We start from the raw sequence: 19282 nt of genomic DNA on the forward strand, positions 1-19282 counted from the left end.
GTATATCTGCATAGTACAGAAAGGCATACCAACTGAAATCAGTAAAGTATCAGATGTACACAGATGGTGGTAGTACATGGAATATTATGGCAATATGTCCACTGTGATGTCTCTAGATTAGTTTTCTGAAACTACTACGTATTTTCTCAGTAATTTTATTGCACATATATGTCATTGTCCTTGTATTGTATGTCATTCCTTAATTGAGGTGAACCGACTTCCTAGCGACTGCAAGATTGCTCGTTTGATTCTCAGTTTTGTGCAGAAGTTTTATTGTCAAAGTGACCTTGGGTGAGATTCGGCGCCTAATTGCTTCTCATCACTTGGGTAGAATCTTTTAACTACTGTGAAGGTTGAACCAGCGCCAAGCTTGTTAAATATACGCCGTACTCATTTGATGCTTATTATTGTAATAACAATTGTGATAATACGGCGCCAGTCCAATCCTTCATTTGGTTTTTTTTTTTAATTTTTTTTTTTAAACAGACGGCATTTAGAGTTAATTGCCTGTGATTTACCTCTTGAGTACAAACGGGTATTATAGAGTCGTATAACGTTCTGTAACTAAATCGTCAGAATGCTAGACGTAAGTGATTTTATTCACATCTCGGTAAATCGACACGGCACAGCGTGGATGCTTTTTTCATTGTAGATGCAATCAGATTGGGGTTTGGGAGGGGGGGGGTGTAGTTTGTAGTTTGTAGTTTGATGTGATGATGAGGTTATGTTTTTCTAACGAAGACATCTCAGCGCACCCAGGAACATTTTAATTGAAAAGTACAGCCGTTGCGGCAAAAGCAGGGGTTGTTTGAGTTTGTAAACAATATAGCAGTAGTTCCGAATCACAATACCAGCAATGTAATAATAAGATATATTTGAAATATTTATTCATTTTCTACCGCTTATCCTCATGGGGGTTGCAGGGGGTGCTGGAGCCTATCCCAGCTGTCTTCGGGCGAGAGGTGGGGTACACCCTGGACTGGTCGCCAGCCATACACAGGGCACATATAGACAAACAACCATTCATTAATTCATTTTTGCAGGGTATTGCTGGAGCCTATCCCAGGATCACATGAGTTTGTAAACAATATAGCAGTAGTTCCGAATCACAATACCAGCAATGTAATAATAAGATATATTTGAAATATTTATTCATTTTCTACCGCTTATCCTCATGAGGTTTGCAGGGGGTGCTGGAGCCTATCCCAGCTGTCTTCGGGCGAGAGGTGGTGTACACCCTGTACTGGTCGCCAGCCAATCACAGGGCACATATAGACAAACAACCATTCATTAATTCATTTTTGCAGGGTATTGCTGGAGCCTATCCCAGGATCACATGAGTTTGCAAACAATATAGCAGTAGTTCCGAATCACAATATCAGCAATGTAATAATAAGATATATTTGAAATATTTATTCATTTTCTACCGCTTATCCTCATGGGGGTTGCAGGGGGTGCTGGAGCCTATCCCAGCTGTCTTCGGGCGAGAGGTGGGGTACACCCTGGACTGGTCGCCAGCCAATCACAGGGCACATACTATAGACAAACAACCATTCATTAATTCATTTTTGCAGGGTATTGCTGGAGCCTATCCCAGGATCACATGAGTTTGTAAACAATATAGCAGTAGTTCCGAATCACAATACCAGCAATGTAATAATAATATATATTTGAAATATTTATTCATTTTCTACCGCTTATCCTCACTTGCCCTTCTTTTTGTCTCCCAGGTGTGGTATCTTTCTGGCTGGGTGTGCTACCTTCAGCTAGAGCGGGCCAAGGAGCAGCAAGAAAAGGAGGAACGAGCAGTGAGCCAGGAAGAAGAAGAGGAGAGGACGGCGCTGAAAGAGGCGGCCAGATTGCACCTGACTAAAGCTAAGAAGGTAAGAGACCAGTTGCCATGCAGGATGTCGTGTCCGCCAACCATAAATTACAGCAGGGAGTACAGGATGGCTTCATGAATCAACATACAGTAACGCTCACCGGGGTAGTGATCAGGGGCGTCACTAGGTTCTGAGGACCCCCTGGAGATGCACAGGATATGAATATGAATGTAGTAGACATTTATATTATTATATGACATTTATCAGATATTTTTTTGTATAAAAAAGTCAATAAAAAATAAACAAAAGTCAACTAAAAATAAACAAAAATCAATAAAAAAATAAACAAAAATCAATAAAAAATATCAAATTCACTGGACAGTGATCAATTACATAATAATCATTATTATTAATTATCATAATTCTTCTTATTATTACTAGCATTAGCCTGCGTTTGCCCTATTATAGGAAATTTGTCAGATATTTTTTTGTAAAAAATAAAAATCAATAAAAAAATGAACAAAAATTAATAAAAATTATAAAATTCACTGGTCAGTGATCAATTACATAATAATCATATTAATTATCATCATTCTTCTTCTTCTGATTATTACTAGTATTAGCCTGCTTTTGCTTTATTATATGAAATTTGTCGGATATTTTTTTGTAAAAAAAAATAAACAAAAATCAATAAAAAATATCAAATTCACTGGACAGTGATCAATTACATAATAATCATTATTATATTATTAATTATCATCATTCTTCTTCTGATTATTACTAGTATTAGCCTGCTTTTGCCCTATTATATGAAATTTGTCAGATATTTTTTTGTAAAAAATAAAAATCAATAAAAAAAATAAACAAAAATCAATAAAAAATATAAAATTCACTGCACAGTGGTCAATTACATAATAATCATTATATTATTAATTATCATCATTCTTCTTCTGATTATTACCACTATTAGCCTGCTTTTGCCTTATTATATGAAATTTGTCAGATATTTTTTGTAAAAAAAAATCAATACAAAAATTAACAAAAATCAATAAAAAATATCAAATTATGTTATATATATTTTATATATATTTTTAATATTTATTATATTATATTTTATATATTTTTATATTTTATAAACCAATGTTTATTTTTTTTTCTCACCATATTTAGACTTACTGGGGGGCTACCTAGTGCATGACCCCTCGTGTACTGTATTCTGTAGTTGTGCAACATTCGTGAGATGATTCCGCTACATAAATTAGCATCACGACTCCTCCTTTGAGATGCCAGGGCCGTACTGTGCAATCACACACTCTACCTCCCGTTTTATCCCCGTGCAAATCAATAGGGGTCAGGTGGTGACATATTCATGTCCATCTCCGGTTAGCTGGGTCGTGACACGCCCGTCGAACCAGCATCCCAATTCAAGGTGACAGGAGAGGAAGCCAAGTGTTTTAACTGGGCGGACAAATAATGGCACAAAACATCAATAAAAAGTAAAAAAAAAAAAAAAAAAAAAAGATATAAAGATAAACCTTGTCTCGACTGCGGCGTTGGAGCGTAACCATTAAATCGTAAAACCACCTTTTTGTAGACAGACTGAGGCAACAGGTGCCGACGGAGGTGAAATGGGAATGTGGCAAGACCTTGGAAATGACTTTGTTGGTGTGTCGTGTTCCTCTGCTCTCTGCCATATTTGCAGCACCGCGTTATTTTTCCCCGAGTCTGACTCTGTGTTAATTATTAACGATGCGTCAGTCTGCTAGTTAAAATGGGCTCCAGCGTGGAAGCAAGACCTCAAAGCCCAGCGGCTTGTTTTGGCACCAGTCCACTTCACTGCATACTTGATGACTTTGTTAAGTGTCTCTATGTATATTTGTGTTTGCGTGTGTGTGAGTGTGTGTGTGTGTGTGTGTGTGTGTGTGTGTGCGGGCATGTTCTTAGGCCCACCTAATGTGGATAATTTAGACTGGCACTAGAGTTGCCTTACAGGTATCTCATTTTTCAGGAATACAGTACGACCTTCAGGCTGTCTGCGTGGATATTTTTAAAAAACTTTCAAATCTTCCTACCTCCAGGGGGTCAAGTTGTTTTCAAAATGTAACAGCTTTAATACACATTTGGACAAGACGACTGGAATAGCAACGTCAGCTGACTACTTAGTCGAAACAGTGGAGTGTTGGGAGAATGCTCTGCAGGAAATATACTTCTAATATAGCGTAGAAAGCAGCCAAGGTGATGATTAAGGATGCCCGTGTTAGCGATGATGGTGAGAGACGAGGAAGAGTATGAAAAGGTGATCATTTCGATGAGCTTGTTGGGTATCGTGGAGACGGGGGCGCTGAACATTTCTGCGCCTGGTGACGTCATAATGCAAATTAAAATAGTGAATTTTCTCCCATCACAAACTATGCGTCATATTAATGATATTTCATTTACAGTATGCATTTATCTATTACTATTTTCAATAGTCATATCAAAACTGTATAACATGCTCATGATATGAAAGTATGAAAAACACAAATTTACCGTATTTTCTGGACTATAAGTCGCTCCGGAGTATAAGTTGCACAAGGCCAAAAATGCATAATTAGGTAGAAAAAAACATACATAAGTCGCACAAGGCCAAAAATGTATGATTAGGTAGAAAAAAAAAACATACATAAGTCGCTCCAGAGTAAAAGTCGCACAAGGCCAAAAATGCATAATTAGGTGGAAAAAAAACATACATAAGTCGCTCCGGAGTATAAGTCGCACAAGGCCAAAAATGCATAATTAGGTAGAAAAAAACATACATAAGTCACTCCGGAGTATAAGTTGCACAAGGCCAAAAATGCATAATTAGGTAGAAAAAAAACCATACATAAGTCGCACAAGGCCAAAAATGCATGATTTGGTAGGAAAAAAAAAACATACATAAGTCGTTCCGGAGTATAAGTCACACAAGGCCAAAAATGCATAATTAGATTGAAAAAGAACCATACATAAGTCGCTCCAGAGTATAAGTCGCACAATGCCAAAAATGCATAATTAGGTAGAAAAAAAACATACATAAGTCGCACAAGGCCAAAAATGCATGATTAGGTAGAAAAAAAAACATACATAAGTCGCTCCGGAGTATAAGTCGCACAAGACCAAAAATGCATAATTAGGTAGAAAAAAAACATACATAAGTCACTCTGGAGTATAAGTCGCACAAAGCCAAAAATGCATAATTAGGTAGAAAAACATACATAAGTCGCTCCGGAGTATAAGTCGCACAAGGCCAAAAATGCATAATTAGGTAGAAAAAAACCATACATAAGTCGCTCCGGGGTATAAGTCGCACAAGACGAAAAATGCATAATTAGGTAGAAAAAAAACATACATAAGTCACTCTGGAGTATAAGTCGCACAAGGCCAAAAATGCATAATTAGGTAGAAAAAAAACATACATAAGTCGCTCCGCAGTATATGTCGCACCAGGCCAAAAATGCTTAATTAGGTAGAAAAAAACATACATAAGTCGTTCTGGAGTATAAGTCGCACAAGGCCAAAAATGCATAATTAGGTAGAAAAAAACATACATAAGTCGCTCCGGAGTATAACTCGCACAAGGCCAAAAATGCATCATTAGGTAGAAAAAAACATACATAAGTCGCACTGGAGTATAAGTCGCACAAGGCCAAAAATGCATAATTAGGTAGAAAAAAACATACATAAGTCATGAGCTGGAAAGACTACCAGGGCTTATTTAATTCTTCTAATTAGGGCTTATTTACTATATTTTGTGTTTTCCGAGTTCATTTAAAGTCACCAAAAAGTGACTTAGGAACAGAACTCCTACGTAGTGTCGTGTTTCGCACACGTGTAAACATAAAAACACGCACATGTCGTTTTTTTTAACATCCATAGTTGCCACAAACGTATAAATAAATGAAGCAAAATTATTGCGAAATTAGAAATTCTACCACCATTTTGACGCACCACCCTAACATTATATTTTCATTACACACATTTTTTTTTAGTTGGGATTCTCTCAAGGGAAATGGATACAGAGGACAACGGGGGGGGGTCGGGATTGGGGGGGGGGCAGTGGAAGAAGCGACAGGCGAGTGAGCAGGAGTGGGAGAATGAAATAAGAGGCGAGAAAAGAAACAGATTGAATGTGGGGTGGATGTGCCAGTGTGGGGGGTGGTGGTGGGTGGGGCGGGGGGGGGGGGGGGGTTGAATAGCGCCCGAGCATAAAATCAATAGTAAACCCGACGTGAAATGGAATTTGAGGCTCAGTCCGATAGGGCTAAGATTCAGGAAGGAGCCGTGGTGTATCGTAGAGGACAATGTTACACATGAATATATACTTGTGTGTGTGTGTGTGTGTGTGTGTGTGTGTACAGTATGCACAGGTGCATGTGGGGCGAACGGAGGTCAAAAGCTTTACTATTTGATGTGGCTGAAAGGGGATCTCATGAGCGAGGCTCGTGGGAAGGGTTTGGACTAAGGTGTGTGTGCATGTCATAAAACTTTAATGCCTTTGCTCCACCGTCGATGGGACTGCAGGACTGAGACAGATGATCGTGCATGTGTGTGTGTGTGTGTGTGTGTGTTATCTCAGCCACTGTCACAGCCATGCCAATAAATATGTTTTGTCTCCAAAGAAAAAGAAGAGAGGTACTTGCAATATGCAGGGAAAAGTTGAGGGTAATGCAATATTGTGTGCCTATAGTGCCAAACTTCTGTATGTGTGTGTGTGTGTGTGTGTGTGTAGGAATGTGAGAAGAAGGATCTATCTCCTTGACAGGAAGGTCATTTTGGTGAGAGTGCGCCGGTGAAAGCAAGCCAGAGTATATGAGGAGGCAAAGCCTGCAGGAAATATACTTCTAATATAGCGTAGAAAGCAGCCAAGGTGATGATTAAGGATGCCCGTGTTAGCGATGATGGTGAGAGACGAGGAAGAGTATGAAAAGGTGATCATTTCGATGAGCTTGTTGGGTATCGTGGAGACGGGGGCGCTGAACATTTCTGCGCCTGGTGACGTCATAATGCAAATTAAAATAGTGAAGTTACTCCCATCACAAACTTTGGGTCGTATTAATGATATTTCATTTACAGTATGCATTTATCTATTACTGTTTTCAATAGTCATATCAAAACTGTATAACATGCTCATGATATGAAAGTATGAAAACCACAAATTTACCATATTTTCTGGACTATAAGTCGCTCCGGAGTATACGTCGCACAAGGCCAAAAATGCATAATTAGGTAGAAAAAAACATACATAAGTCGCTCCGCAGTATAAGTCGCACAAGGCCAAAAATGCATAATTAGATAGAAAAAAACATACATAAGTTACTTCGGAGTATAAGTCGCACAAGGCCAAAAATGCATAATTAGATAGAAAAAAACATACATAAGTTACTTCGGAGTATAAGTCGCACAAGGCCAAAAATGCATAATTAGATAGAAAAAAAACATACATAAGTCACTCCGGAGTATAAGTCACACAAGGCCAAAAATGCATAATTAGATAGAAAAAAACATACATAAGTCGCACTGGAATATAAGTTGCACAAGGCCAAAAATGCATAATTAGGTAGAAAAAAACATACATAAGTCGCTCCGCAGTATAAGTCGCACAAGGCCAAAAATGCATAATTAGGTAGAAAAAACCATACATAAGTCGCTCCTGAGTATGAGTTGCAGAAGGCCAAAAATGCATGATTAGGTAGAAAAAAAACATACATAAGTCGCTCCGCAGTATAAGTCGCACAAGGCCAAAAATGCTTAATTAGGTAGAAAAAAAACATACATAAGTCGCACAAGGACAAAAATGCATAATTAGGTAGAAAAAGACATACATAAGTCGCACAAGGCCAAAAATGCATAATTAGGTAGAAAAAAACATACATAAGTCACTCCGGAGTATAAGTCGCACAAGGCCAAAAATGCATAATTAGGTAGAAAAAAACATACATAAGTCACTCCGGAGTATAAGTCGCACAAGGCCAAAAATGCATAATTAGGTAGAAAAAAACATACATAAGTCGCTCCGGAGTATAAGTCGCACAAGGCCAAAAATGCATAATTAGTTCTGTGTGTGTGTGTGTGTGTGTGTGTGTGTGTGTGTTTCGGAATGTGAGAAGAAGGATCTATCTCCTTGACAGGAAGGTCATTTGGTGAGAGTGCGCCGGTGAAAGCAAGCCAGAGTATATGAGGAGGCAAAGCCTGCCGAGGGAAGGCATTAAGAAATGAAATGAAAGCGGTGCGATGAAAGACTAACTTAAGTACAAATGTGAATAGAAAAAGGCAAAAAAAAAAAAAAAAGGCATACATTTGGGCGCTTTCACCACGCTATTAACACGTATATTCCATTATAAAATTGGCGTATTAAAAGCTTTCAACATGTTGTAATTGTTCCGTCGTCAATGCGGCCACCTTATTTATTATTATTTTTTATTTTTTTTATTTTGTTTTATTTTTTTTATTCATTTATATATTTTTTATTTTTCTTTGCAGCCACCTTTTTAAGAAGTGGATGTTACAAGTCGTGCATACATTAATATCTGATGTTGACCACAAAAACCTTTTGTTTGATCTTCTGAAGTCACTTTTACGGCTGAATACAGTGTTTAATTAATAAAATTGGCATATTAAAAGCTTTTAACACGTTGTAATTTTTCCGTCGTCAATGCGGCCACCTTATTTATTTATTTATTATTATTATTATTTTGTTTTATTTTTGTTTTATTTATTCATATATATATATTTTTTTTTTGCAGCCATCTTTTCAGGAAGTGGATATTACAAGTCGCGCATACATTAATCTCTGATGGTGACCTCACCGTCACTTTCACGGCTGAATACAGTGTTCAATAAATAAAATTGGCGTATTAAAAGCTTTCAACACGTTGAAATTTTTCCATCGTCAATGCGGCCATTTTTATTTTATTTTATTTTAGTTTAGTTTAGTTTATTTTGGTTTATTTTGGTTTAGTTTTGTTTATTTTAGTTTAGTTTAGTTTATTTTGGTTTACTTTAGTTTATTTTATTGTTTTATTTTTTGTGGCCATCTTTTCAGGAAGTGGATGTTTCAAGTAGTGCATACATTAATCTCTGATGGTGACCTCACCTTCACTTTTACGGCTGAATACAGTGTTCAATAAATAAAATTGGCGTATTAAAAGCTTTCAACACGTTGAAATTTTTCCATCGTCAATGCGGCCATCTTTATTTTATTTTATTTTATTTTATTTTGGTTTAGTTTTGTTTATTTTAGTTTATTTTAGTTTTGTTTATTTTAGTTTATTTTAGTTTATTTTGGTTTAGTTTTGTTTATTTTAGTTTAGTTTAGTTTAGTTTATTTTGGTTTACTTTAGTTTATTTTATTGTTTTATTTTTTGTGGCCATCTTTTCAGGAAGTGGATGTTTCAAGTAGTGCATACATTAATCTCTGATCTTCTGTAGTCACTTTCACGGCTGAATACTGTGGAACCTTTTAAGGTTCAACATCCTCTGTCGCGTTCACGACGCAGCGGTTTCCAAAAGCAAGACACGCACGGAGTAGAAATGCCGTTGCATCTCACGTAACCTCATGCACCAACATCACTTTCTACTCAAGGTCGTCGTAGGACTAGAGGGCATCCGCCTATTTGCACCATCTTGTGCTTGTTAAACGGAACAATGAAGACGCCGTGTTAGCATAAACGTGTACATAAAACCTTGCATTTCTTATTGCGTCTGCTATCTGGTTGCTTATCGCGGTTTGAATGTGTATAAGGTGTTAGGAAAAGCTTATATATATATATATCTTGAAAGCCCTTGAAAAGTGCTTGAGTGTGACTTTGGAAAAAAAAAAAAAAGGTGTACCGAGCCTTGTATAGTATAGTGTCAGCCTTGATTTGCGTTGAAGGACTTGGACATTGTTAGTGTCGATGCTTTAACTACTGCCACGTCGGCTTTACTGCACGCTGCTTCAAATCAAGTGTGATATATGTTGGCATAACTTGGTTTCAATTCACTTGGCGCATCTCTGACTCAGCAGCGGCAGCGTTTGGAAGCGTTGCCTAGCAGCTTATTTTTCCTCCCGAGTGTCAGGAAATGTAAATGAATAAAGAATAATTGTGCATGGATTTTGATGACCTAAACAAAGTATACATTTGCATTGATTTTCACTTTACCGTTCAATCTGTGACAGGCGTAATTATGATAGACTGCAGTTTCGTTCTATGCACAATCGATAGTTTTAAGTTGTATTAAAGCTGAATAAAGACGGTGCTTGTTGATGTATCCATCATGTCCAGGCTACTTAGTTAAAATGTTAAAAGGCCTGCAGTTTGTCTTTGTGATCCGCGTATATACCGCGGTTAATTGCTTCCAGACTCCACCACGATAAGACAATATATAAAAAAAAACTTTTTACTCCGGTTTCCTCCCACATTCCAAAAACATGCTAGGTTAATTGGCCACTCCAAATTGTCCATTGGTATGAATGTGAGTGTGAATGGTTGTTTGTCTATATGTGCCCTGTGATTGGCTGGCCACAAGTGCAGGGTGGAACCCGCCTCTTGCCCGAAGACAGCTGGGATAGGCTCCAGCAACCCCCAAGACAGCTGGGGTAGGCTCCAGCAACCCCAAGACAGAAGGGATAGGCTCCAGCAACCCCCAAGACAGCTGGGATAGGCTCCAGCAACCCCCCAAGACAGCTGGGATAGGCTCCAGCAACCCCCCAAGACAGCTGGGATAGGCTCCAGCAACCCCCCAAGACAGCTGGGGTAGGCTCCAGCAACCCCCAAGACAGAAGGGATAGGCTCCAGCAATCCCCCAAGACAGCTGGGATAGGCTCCAGCAACCCCCCAAGACAGCTGGGATAGGCTCCAGCAACCCCCCAAGACAGCTGGGATAGGCTCCAGCAACCCCCCAAGACAGCTGGGATAGGCTCCAGCAACCCCCAAGACAGCTAGGATAGGCTCCAGCAACCCCCCAAGACAGCTGGGGTAGGCTCCAGCAACCCCCAAGACAGAAGGGATAGGCTCCAGCAATCCCCCAAGACAGCTGGGATAGGCTCCAGCAACCCCCCAAGACAGCTGGGATAGGCTCCAGCAACCCCCCAAGACAGCTGGGATAGGCTTCAGCAACCCCCCAAGACAGCTGGGGTAGGCTCCAGCAACCCCCATGACAGAAGGGATAGGCTCCAGCAATCCCCCAAGACAGCTGGGATAGGCTCCAGCAACCCCCCAAGACAGCTGGGATAGGCTCCAGCAACCCCCCAAGACAGCTGGGATAGGCTCCAGCAACCCCCCAAGACAGCTGGGATAGGCTTCAGCAATCCCCCAAGACAGCTGGGATAGGCTTCAGCAACCCCCCAAGACAGCTGGGGTAGGCTCCAGCAACCCCCAAGACAGAAGGGATAGGCTCCAGCAATCCCCCAAGACAGCTGGATAGGCTCCAGCAAACCCCCAAGACCGCTCCCTAACCAAAATTAATTAACTGAAAATGGTGAAAATGTTTCATGGGATAGGCTCTAGCACCCCCCCCCCCCCCCCCCGCGACCCTCGTGAGGAAAAGTGGTAGAAAATGAATGAATGAATGGTTGCTGTTTCATAGGTGACTATGTCCTATTATTAACTTCATGCAGTGTTAAGGTAATGTAATGTAAGGTAATGTCTCAATGTTTTGTGTGAGCGGAATACTCCATATCAGTTTTCTATTTCCTGTGTGCCACAGGTTGGCGCCCCTTATGTATGACATCATTTTTATTTCCTGACACCCGAGCTTGAAAATGTTATGTTTATTTAAGTTGTTTTATACACAAAGTGATTCTCTTTTTGGCAGCTCTGGGCTGTGAAAGAGTGTAGAGAGAATACGTTGTAAATGAGATTTTTTTTTTTTTTGTGCTGATCTCAGCATCGTCGTGTGCAGAATGTGTAAAAACAATAGGTCTTGTTTGTTTAACCAGCTTAGACATCACAATGAATAATCTTATCCATATAGTCGGAGTCACGGCTCAATAGCGTCCATATCTGTACACACGGAGGTCTAAGTTTTCTTTTTAATACCACACAGTACTGCACTGAATGCAACACACTTTCACCCAAGGCTGCAAGATGCAATTATTCTTTGTATCGAGTACTAGATACAACTTTTATTCGTAGAGGATAAACATCTCCAGGCATTTCAGAGTGACAATCAATGTGATATTTTTTTTTTTTTATACTTCTCCCCTGTGTGGCGCTAAGGAGGCTGAAAAGGAGAGAGCGTGTCAGACCTTGTGGCTGGGTCATGTAACTCTCCCCTTAGGAACCGCAGCCTGCGGAGAAAGCGAAAGCGAAAGCGTCGTCTTCAACACACACACACACACACACACACACACATTGTTACAGACCAAATGAGTTCCCTTGAGAGAGTACGCGTCTCCTGTCAGAATGTTGCTTGGAGACCGGTCTTGTGGCGCCGCAGTCGCACTCGCTCGTCTCTTTTCTTCTGGCCCAAGTGACCCTACACTTGTATACTAGATAGATATACTAGATAGAGTACACACTCAACTATGTGTCCTCTCTCTCAAGTTTTGTTTTTTTGTAACAAAAAAACAGTCCAAAAAAAAAACACTCAAAAAAATACTGCACTATGCTTCCTGTCCTCCGTGGCAGGTAAGGGAAGGAGTTTTAGTTTCTGTAATTACACACAAGCGGTGTATGTTAACACAGATAAATCTCTTTGCTGCGTAGGAACACCTTTTATCGCTGAGATAGCACTTTTATTGACTCGTGTGTGTGTGTGTGTGTCGCATGGTGTCACACACTGGTGGTGATAAGGTACATCGGTAGACACAGCTGTCAACACTCGTGTCAAGAGGCCCTACTGCGACCCACACGAGTGACTTTTTGCCCATTAAAGCTTAAAATAAAGACTTAAAAAAATAATAAAAAATATATAATATATGAATATAATACAATAACAAAATACATGAGTGACTTTTTGCCCTTTAAAGCTTAAAAAAAGACTTAAAAAATAAAAATAACAAATATATAATATATGAATATAATACAATAACAAAATATTTGAGTGACTTTTTGCCCTTTAAAGCTTAAAAAAGACTTAAAAAAATAATAAAATATATATAATATATGAATATAATACAATAAAAAAAATATATGAGTGTCTTTTTGCCCTTTAAAGCTTAAAAAATAAAAAATATATAATATATGAATATAATACAATAACAAAATATGAGTGACTTTTTGCCCTTCAAAGCTTAAGAAAGGACTTAAAAAATAAAAATAACAAATATATAATATATGAATATAATACAATAACAAAATATTTGAGTGACTTTTTGCCCTTTAAAGCTTAAAAAAGACTTAAAAAAATATAAAATATATATAATATATGAATAGAATACAATAAAAAAAATATGAGTGTCTTTTTGCCCTTTAAAGCTTAAAAAAAGACTTAAAAAATAAAAATAACTAAAAATAAAAAATATATAATATATGAATATAATACAATAACAGAATATATGAGTGACTTTTTGTCCTTTAAAACTAAAAAAAGACTTAAAAAAAATTAAAAATAATAAAAAAAATATATATATTCATTCATTTTCTACCGCTTTTTCCTCACGAGGGTCGCGGGGGTGCTGGAGCCTATCCCAGCTGTCTTTGGAGGTTGCTGGAGCCTATCCCAGCTGTTTCCAGGTTTGCTGGAGCCTATCCCAGCTGGTTTCAGGATTGCTGGAGCCTATCCCAGCTGTCTTCGGGATTGCTAGAGCCTATCCCAGCTGTCTTCGGGCAAGAGGCGGGGTACACCCTGGACTGGTGGCCATGCAGCCAATCACAGGGCACATATAGACAAACAACCATTCACACTCACATTCATACCTATGGACAATTTGGAGTCGCTAATTAACCTAGCATGTTTATGGAATGCGGGAGGAAACCGGAGTACCCGGAGAAAACCCACGCATGCACGGGGTGAGCATGCAAACTCCACACAGAGATGGCCGAGGGTGGAATTGAATGAACCCTGTGAGGTCTGCGCGCTAACCACTCGAACACCGTGCAACCCTGCAGGAAACATACAGCAGCATTAATAGAAAGATGAATGTTCTATTTGTCCCTTGCGTTCCACCAAACGAGCTGCTTTGCCAAATGAAAAAAAACCAAAAAAAACTGTTTACCAGCATTTTGCGAGCCGTGACGGCCTCGCTGACAAGCACGCAAGCTGCTCTTGGATAATTCCGCCGTCTTAACCGCCACTTAGAGACTTAAAACGCCCGGGCTGCAGACACTTCCCTCTGCTCTTTGCTGACATCTTAATGTCCGACTGTTCAATTCGGTGGTCTAGTGTGACAGGACGGCAATTCACCGACGCAGAACTTGATCAAGGAAGGACACGATTACATTTCAAGACTGTACCAGGGTGTCACAGCTCCAGGTCACATTCAAGCAAGGTTGCAGCACCATGACAATGACAACTTAAGAGTTTATATAACAAGAATCTTATACACAGTGAGCTGGAGCCTATTTCGGTCAATCCAAGGTGCACCCCGGTCAGCTGGGATAGGCTCCAGCATACCCTTTTGACCTGAGTGAGGATAAGCGGCATAAAAAGAAAACTCAACCCATCGGAAATTGCAGTATAATCTTATAATGTGCACTAAACTCATCACACAGCAACTTAACATTCAAAGTATACCTAATAAATAAACAAAAGTGAAACAGACAAACGAGTTTAAAATCAAAACAAAAAAGTAAGGTTTTGAAATATATACCTCTCCCCACTATGCCAGAACCAAAAGGGAGGCTGACGTCATTGCAGCATCCCAATAAATGCTCAGATACAATGTATTAATCGCTTTAATAATCTGCGTGAAGTCGGTAATTCACGCAAACGTGCAATGATGGCAAGCTGTATTTTTCTCGAAAATCGAATATATATTTCTTCAGTACTTTAGGCAAAGTTTTCCAAGTGACTAACAGCGTTGTCTTGTCAAATGCACCGCATACATTACGAGACAAGTAACTTTAGATACAAACCGAAATAGGGGAAAAAGCGGCCATGATGCCCCAGATGCATAAATTACTAACAGCGCTGTCTTGTCAAATGCACCGCATTTATACAGAAAATGCCTATTGTGGAAAAAAAATATTTTTAAAATTTTTTATTATTTCCGCTGAATAGTTTTTCATTTTTTATTTCATTTTTTTTTTCACATTCATCCTTTCTTTCCAAAAGCAGACGCTCATCAATTTATTTTTCCGTGTCAGCTGCACAGCAAGCTGCACTGTGACGACCAGCCCGTGTTGGATCACGTGGAGCAGCTGCTGAGCGAGCTGGGAGGAGAGATGGAGGGCGAGGATGAAGATGCGGCCGTTGACGAAGACTACGAACCTGCTAGTGAGGACGAGGAGGAGGAGAAGGAGAAGGAGGAGACACCCATGGAACATTGATCGCACCCCCTTTTGGCCCGGTTCCCTTAGTTCTCTGTTAAGTGCCTTGACGTTGGTTCCACCTGCTTGTATTCAAGTAAGTCATCTAAAAGCTGCAGTTTAGTTGAAGTCATTCTTCTCCAAATGGGTTGTTAAAAATGGACGATGGGCATGCCAAGTCACAGTTGTTCACAGTTTTTTGGGCTTTGGGGCCCGTTCACACTTGTCATGTTTGGTTCCAACGCTGAACTCTCCATGGAAAACGACAGCAAAAAAACCTGCACCGACAAATATTGTAAATTCCAGCGTGTAAGGCACACCCATAAATACAAATTTTATACAAATTATATGAGGACAAGGCAGCTCTGTATTTGACAGGATTCAATCATGAGCGATGAAAAAACTCAACCCATTGGAAATTGCAGTCTCATTTTCTAAAGCGCACTAAACTCATCACACAGCAACTTAACAGTCAAAGTATACCTAATAAATAAACAAAAGTGAAACAGACAAACAAGTTAAAAATCAAAACAAAAAAAGTAAGGTTTTGAAATATATACCTCTGCCCACTATGCCGGAACCGAAAGGGAGGCTGACGTCATTGCAGCGTCCCAATAAATGCTCAGATGCAATGTATTATAGGAAAACTTGAAAAGACTTTAGAAATGTTATGTTAAACCCGTATTTCATAATTCTCAGCTATACCCTTTGAGTGTTAAGTTGCTGTGTGATGAGTTTAGCGTTCTCTTGAAGATTACATACTCTCATATATAATGACGTCACAAGATTAGAATTTACCCATAAATTTGCTGCACCGCTGTTTAAGACACAGGGTTCGGGAGTTTAGGAAAAAATTAGCGGCTTATGCACCGGTTTAGCATCTAACAGAACGCTTGTGCAGGTTTTCGTGCAAAGTCATGGCCAAAACATCACTTGTTTAAACTTGTTCATATTTCTCACATTAAAACAACCTGTTCACATATTTTTTTTTATTTTTTATTTTTTATTTTTATACTTCTTCAATCCACCCGAGTGCGCGCTTAGTACAGATCCTCAAGGTCAGTGAACGTATCAGCAGGCGACGCTTCCACTAAAACCGCTGCCTTAATGCCAAAATGACAGCCGTGCCACTCGAGAGGGCGAGGGCGGGGTTGAGGTCACAGGCGGCTTTCATCGTCAGTGATTTAGTATGATTTAATATGATTTAATATGATTTAATATGATCATTTACACCACAGCAGATGCTCATGTTGTCAAATTTGAGTTAAATGTCAAGACTTAAAGGCACATTTTACAGTCTGTTTTCTTGTGTCGTACAATGTTTTAAATAAATTACCTTATAAATTACCTTACTCTTATATTAAAATAATATAAGATATAAATATATGGCATTTCTGAATTGTTAGATATAACAGGCGTTCACACTGAACCCCATCCAACAGCGGTGAATCCCCTTTGAAGGATTCCATAACTCTTAAACGGGAACCTTATCTGAGACGCAGGTCCTGATTGTGATCCGGCACCCAGCCAGCTGAGGAACCAGTTCGGGAATAAAAACGAGTTCTGATGCGGTGTTGCGATTGTGTGCCTGTTTGCGTCTAAGGAGTTGTCGAATTAAAGCTCCGGAGGAAAATATACAGATGCTAGTCTTCGATGTGATGGCTGCGATACGCGTGATACGTGTTTGGCGAGCTGCATTTTATCAGCGCTTGACGGGATGTGATATGTTGTTGGTGTGGCGGCGGCTTTTTTTTTTGTTGTAGATGTTTACTGCAGCACTGTCTTGTCAAATGCACCGCGTACATTATGAGACTAGTAACTTTAGGTACAAACCGATATAGGGGAAAAAGCAGCCATACTGCCCCCTCATACATAAGTGACTAACAGCGCTGTCTTGTCAAATGCACCGCATACATTACAAGTAACTTTAGATAGAAACCGAAATAGGGGAAAAAACGTCCATGATACCCCCTCATACATAAGTGACTAACAACGCTGTCTTGTCAAATGCACCGCATACATTACGAGACAAGTAACTTTAGATACAAATCAAAATAGGGAAAAAAGCGGCCATACTGCCCCCTCATACATAAGTGACTAACAGCGCTGTCTTGTCAAATGCACCGCATACATTACAAGTAACTTTAGATAGAAACCGAAATAGGGAAAAAAACGGCCATGACGCCTGTTTATACATAAGTGACTAACAGCGCTGTCTTGTCAAATGCACCGCGTACATTACGAAACAAGTAACTTTAGATACAAACCGAAATACGGGAAAAAAGCGGCCATGATGCCCCTCATACATAAGTGACTAACAGCGCCGTCTTGTCAAATGCACCGCATACATTACAAGTAACTTTAGATAGAAACCGAAATAGGGAAAAAAACGGCCATGACGCCTGTTTATACATAAGTGACTAACAGCGCTGTCTTGTCAAATGCACCGCGTACATTATGAGACAAGTAACTTTAGATACAAACCGAAATACGGGAAAAAAGCGGCCATGATGCCCCTCATACATAAGTGACTAACAGCGCCGTCTTGTCAAATGCACCGTATACATTACAAGTAACTTTGGATAGAAACCGAAATAGGGAAAAAAGCGGCCATGATGCCCCAAATACACAAGTGACTAACAGTGCTGTCTTGTCAAATGCACCGCGTACATTACGAGACAAGTAACTAAACCGAAATACGGGAAAAAAGCGGCCATGATGCCCCTCATACATAAGTGACTAACAGCGCCGTCTTGTCAAATGCACCGCGTACATTACGAGACAAGTAACTTTAGATGTCGTTGCCTGGCTCCCGTATAATAATAAATAATAAATAATAATGTGGAGAATAAATCGATGACATCAAATATGAACAATGTACAGCATAATTTCAATAATTTTGAATAAATAATAATAATTTAAAGTTTTACGCGTGGGCAGGCAGCTTATTTGGCATTCAGCATACAAACCGAAATAGGGACTGTCTTGTCAAATGCACCGCGTACATTACGACACAAGTAACTTTAAAAGCAAACCGAAATAGACGTGAGCTGAAGACGACGGAATAAAGTAGAGGTGTACTCGTAAATGTACTCGTTTCATACTCGAATCCGTCAAAAAAAAAAAATGCATTCCCCACAATGGATACTTGTTCATCCCTAGTTTGTATTGTATGATAATGTCGCGGGACTGCGGCTGTAGAGGACTGACTACCCGGAGCGAAGCTGTCATCTAGCATTTGGCTACATAATTACAACGAGCTCTGCCGTGCCTTTTCCCACTATGTGTGTGTGTGTTTGTGTATGTGTGTGTTGTGTGATTAATGACTCCAGGGGTGAGTGAACATGGTCGGTCAGCCCTTTCCAGTTATTCTGAGCTGACCTATTGTGAGTGGGCCATGGTGGACGCACAAAGCCTGGGGTAATCTCCAAATCCATGGCCGTTCTCTCACCTGTGTGTCAGCATCAGCACCGCTGGAGTATTTTTACTAGCTGATAATGGAGAATGCACTCGGTACACAAGGACGGGCATTCAATCACGGGCGAAAGGACGCTCGCTTTGTAGCTCGCCTCCGCGCCGTCCGGACGAAAATGGCTTTCTCGAGAAGGCACAACAATGTAAAAAGGGTCATATATGTCATCAAGGTCATTTGGTTAAAGAACATTGCGTTATCAGTATTATGTTATTGTGTACCAAATATGTACTATATACTACCAAGTGGGTCATACAAAACCACTATGGTACAACATGCTGTTCTCTAACCAGCCAATATCGACCGCCCATAAAAATGAGATCCAATCATATTGATTGTTTTTTTTACTGCCGATATTGTTTTTGGCGTGGGAGTGAGACCTCACTCCCTTATACGTCACGTGCTTATTTCACCATCCGACTTGTGATGGAGGACTGTAAGTGTGTACCGATATTTGACAGGATTCAATCATGAGCGATGAAAAAACTCAACCCATTGGAAATTGCAGTATCATCTTATAAAGCGCACTAAACTCATCACACAGCAACTTAACAGTCAAAGTATACCTAATAAATAAA

General features: G+C 39.6%; 1 protein-coding gene across 1 annotated transcript in view; it reads left to right on the plus strand.

Annotated features, from left to right (window-relative positions):
• LOC131137064 (uncharacterized) overlaps positions 1-16575 on the plus strand; it is a 41735-nt gene extending 25160 nt beyond the window's left edge. Inside the window, exons 10-11 of the mRNA XM_058084587.2 lie at positions 1731-1883; positions 15071-16575. Coding sequence (XP_057940570.2) covers positions 1731-1883; positions 15071-15253 — 336 coding nt within the window. The 3' untranslated portion in view covers positions 15254-16575. The remainder of the gene's footprint in view (positions 1-1730; positions 1884-15070) is intronic.
• Positions 16576-19282: the final 2707 nt, after the last annotated feature.

The sequence above is a fragment of the Doryrhamphus excisus genome, linkage group LG17 (genome assembly GCF_037039965.1).
Source record: "Doryrhamphus excisus strain RoL-2023G ecotype Guam linkage group LG17, RoL_Dexc_Guam_v1.1, whole genome shotgun sequence".
NCBI classification, from domain to species: domain Eukaryota; kingdom Metazoa; phylum Chordata; class Actinopteri; order Syngnathiformes; family Syngnathidae; genus Doryrhamphus; species Doryrhamphus excisus.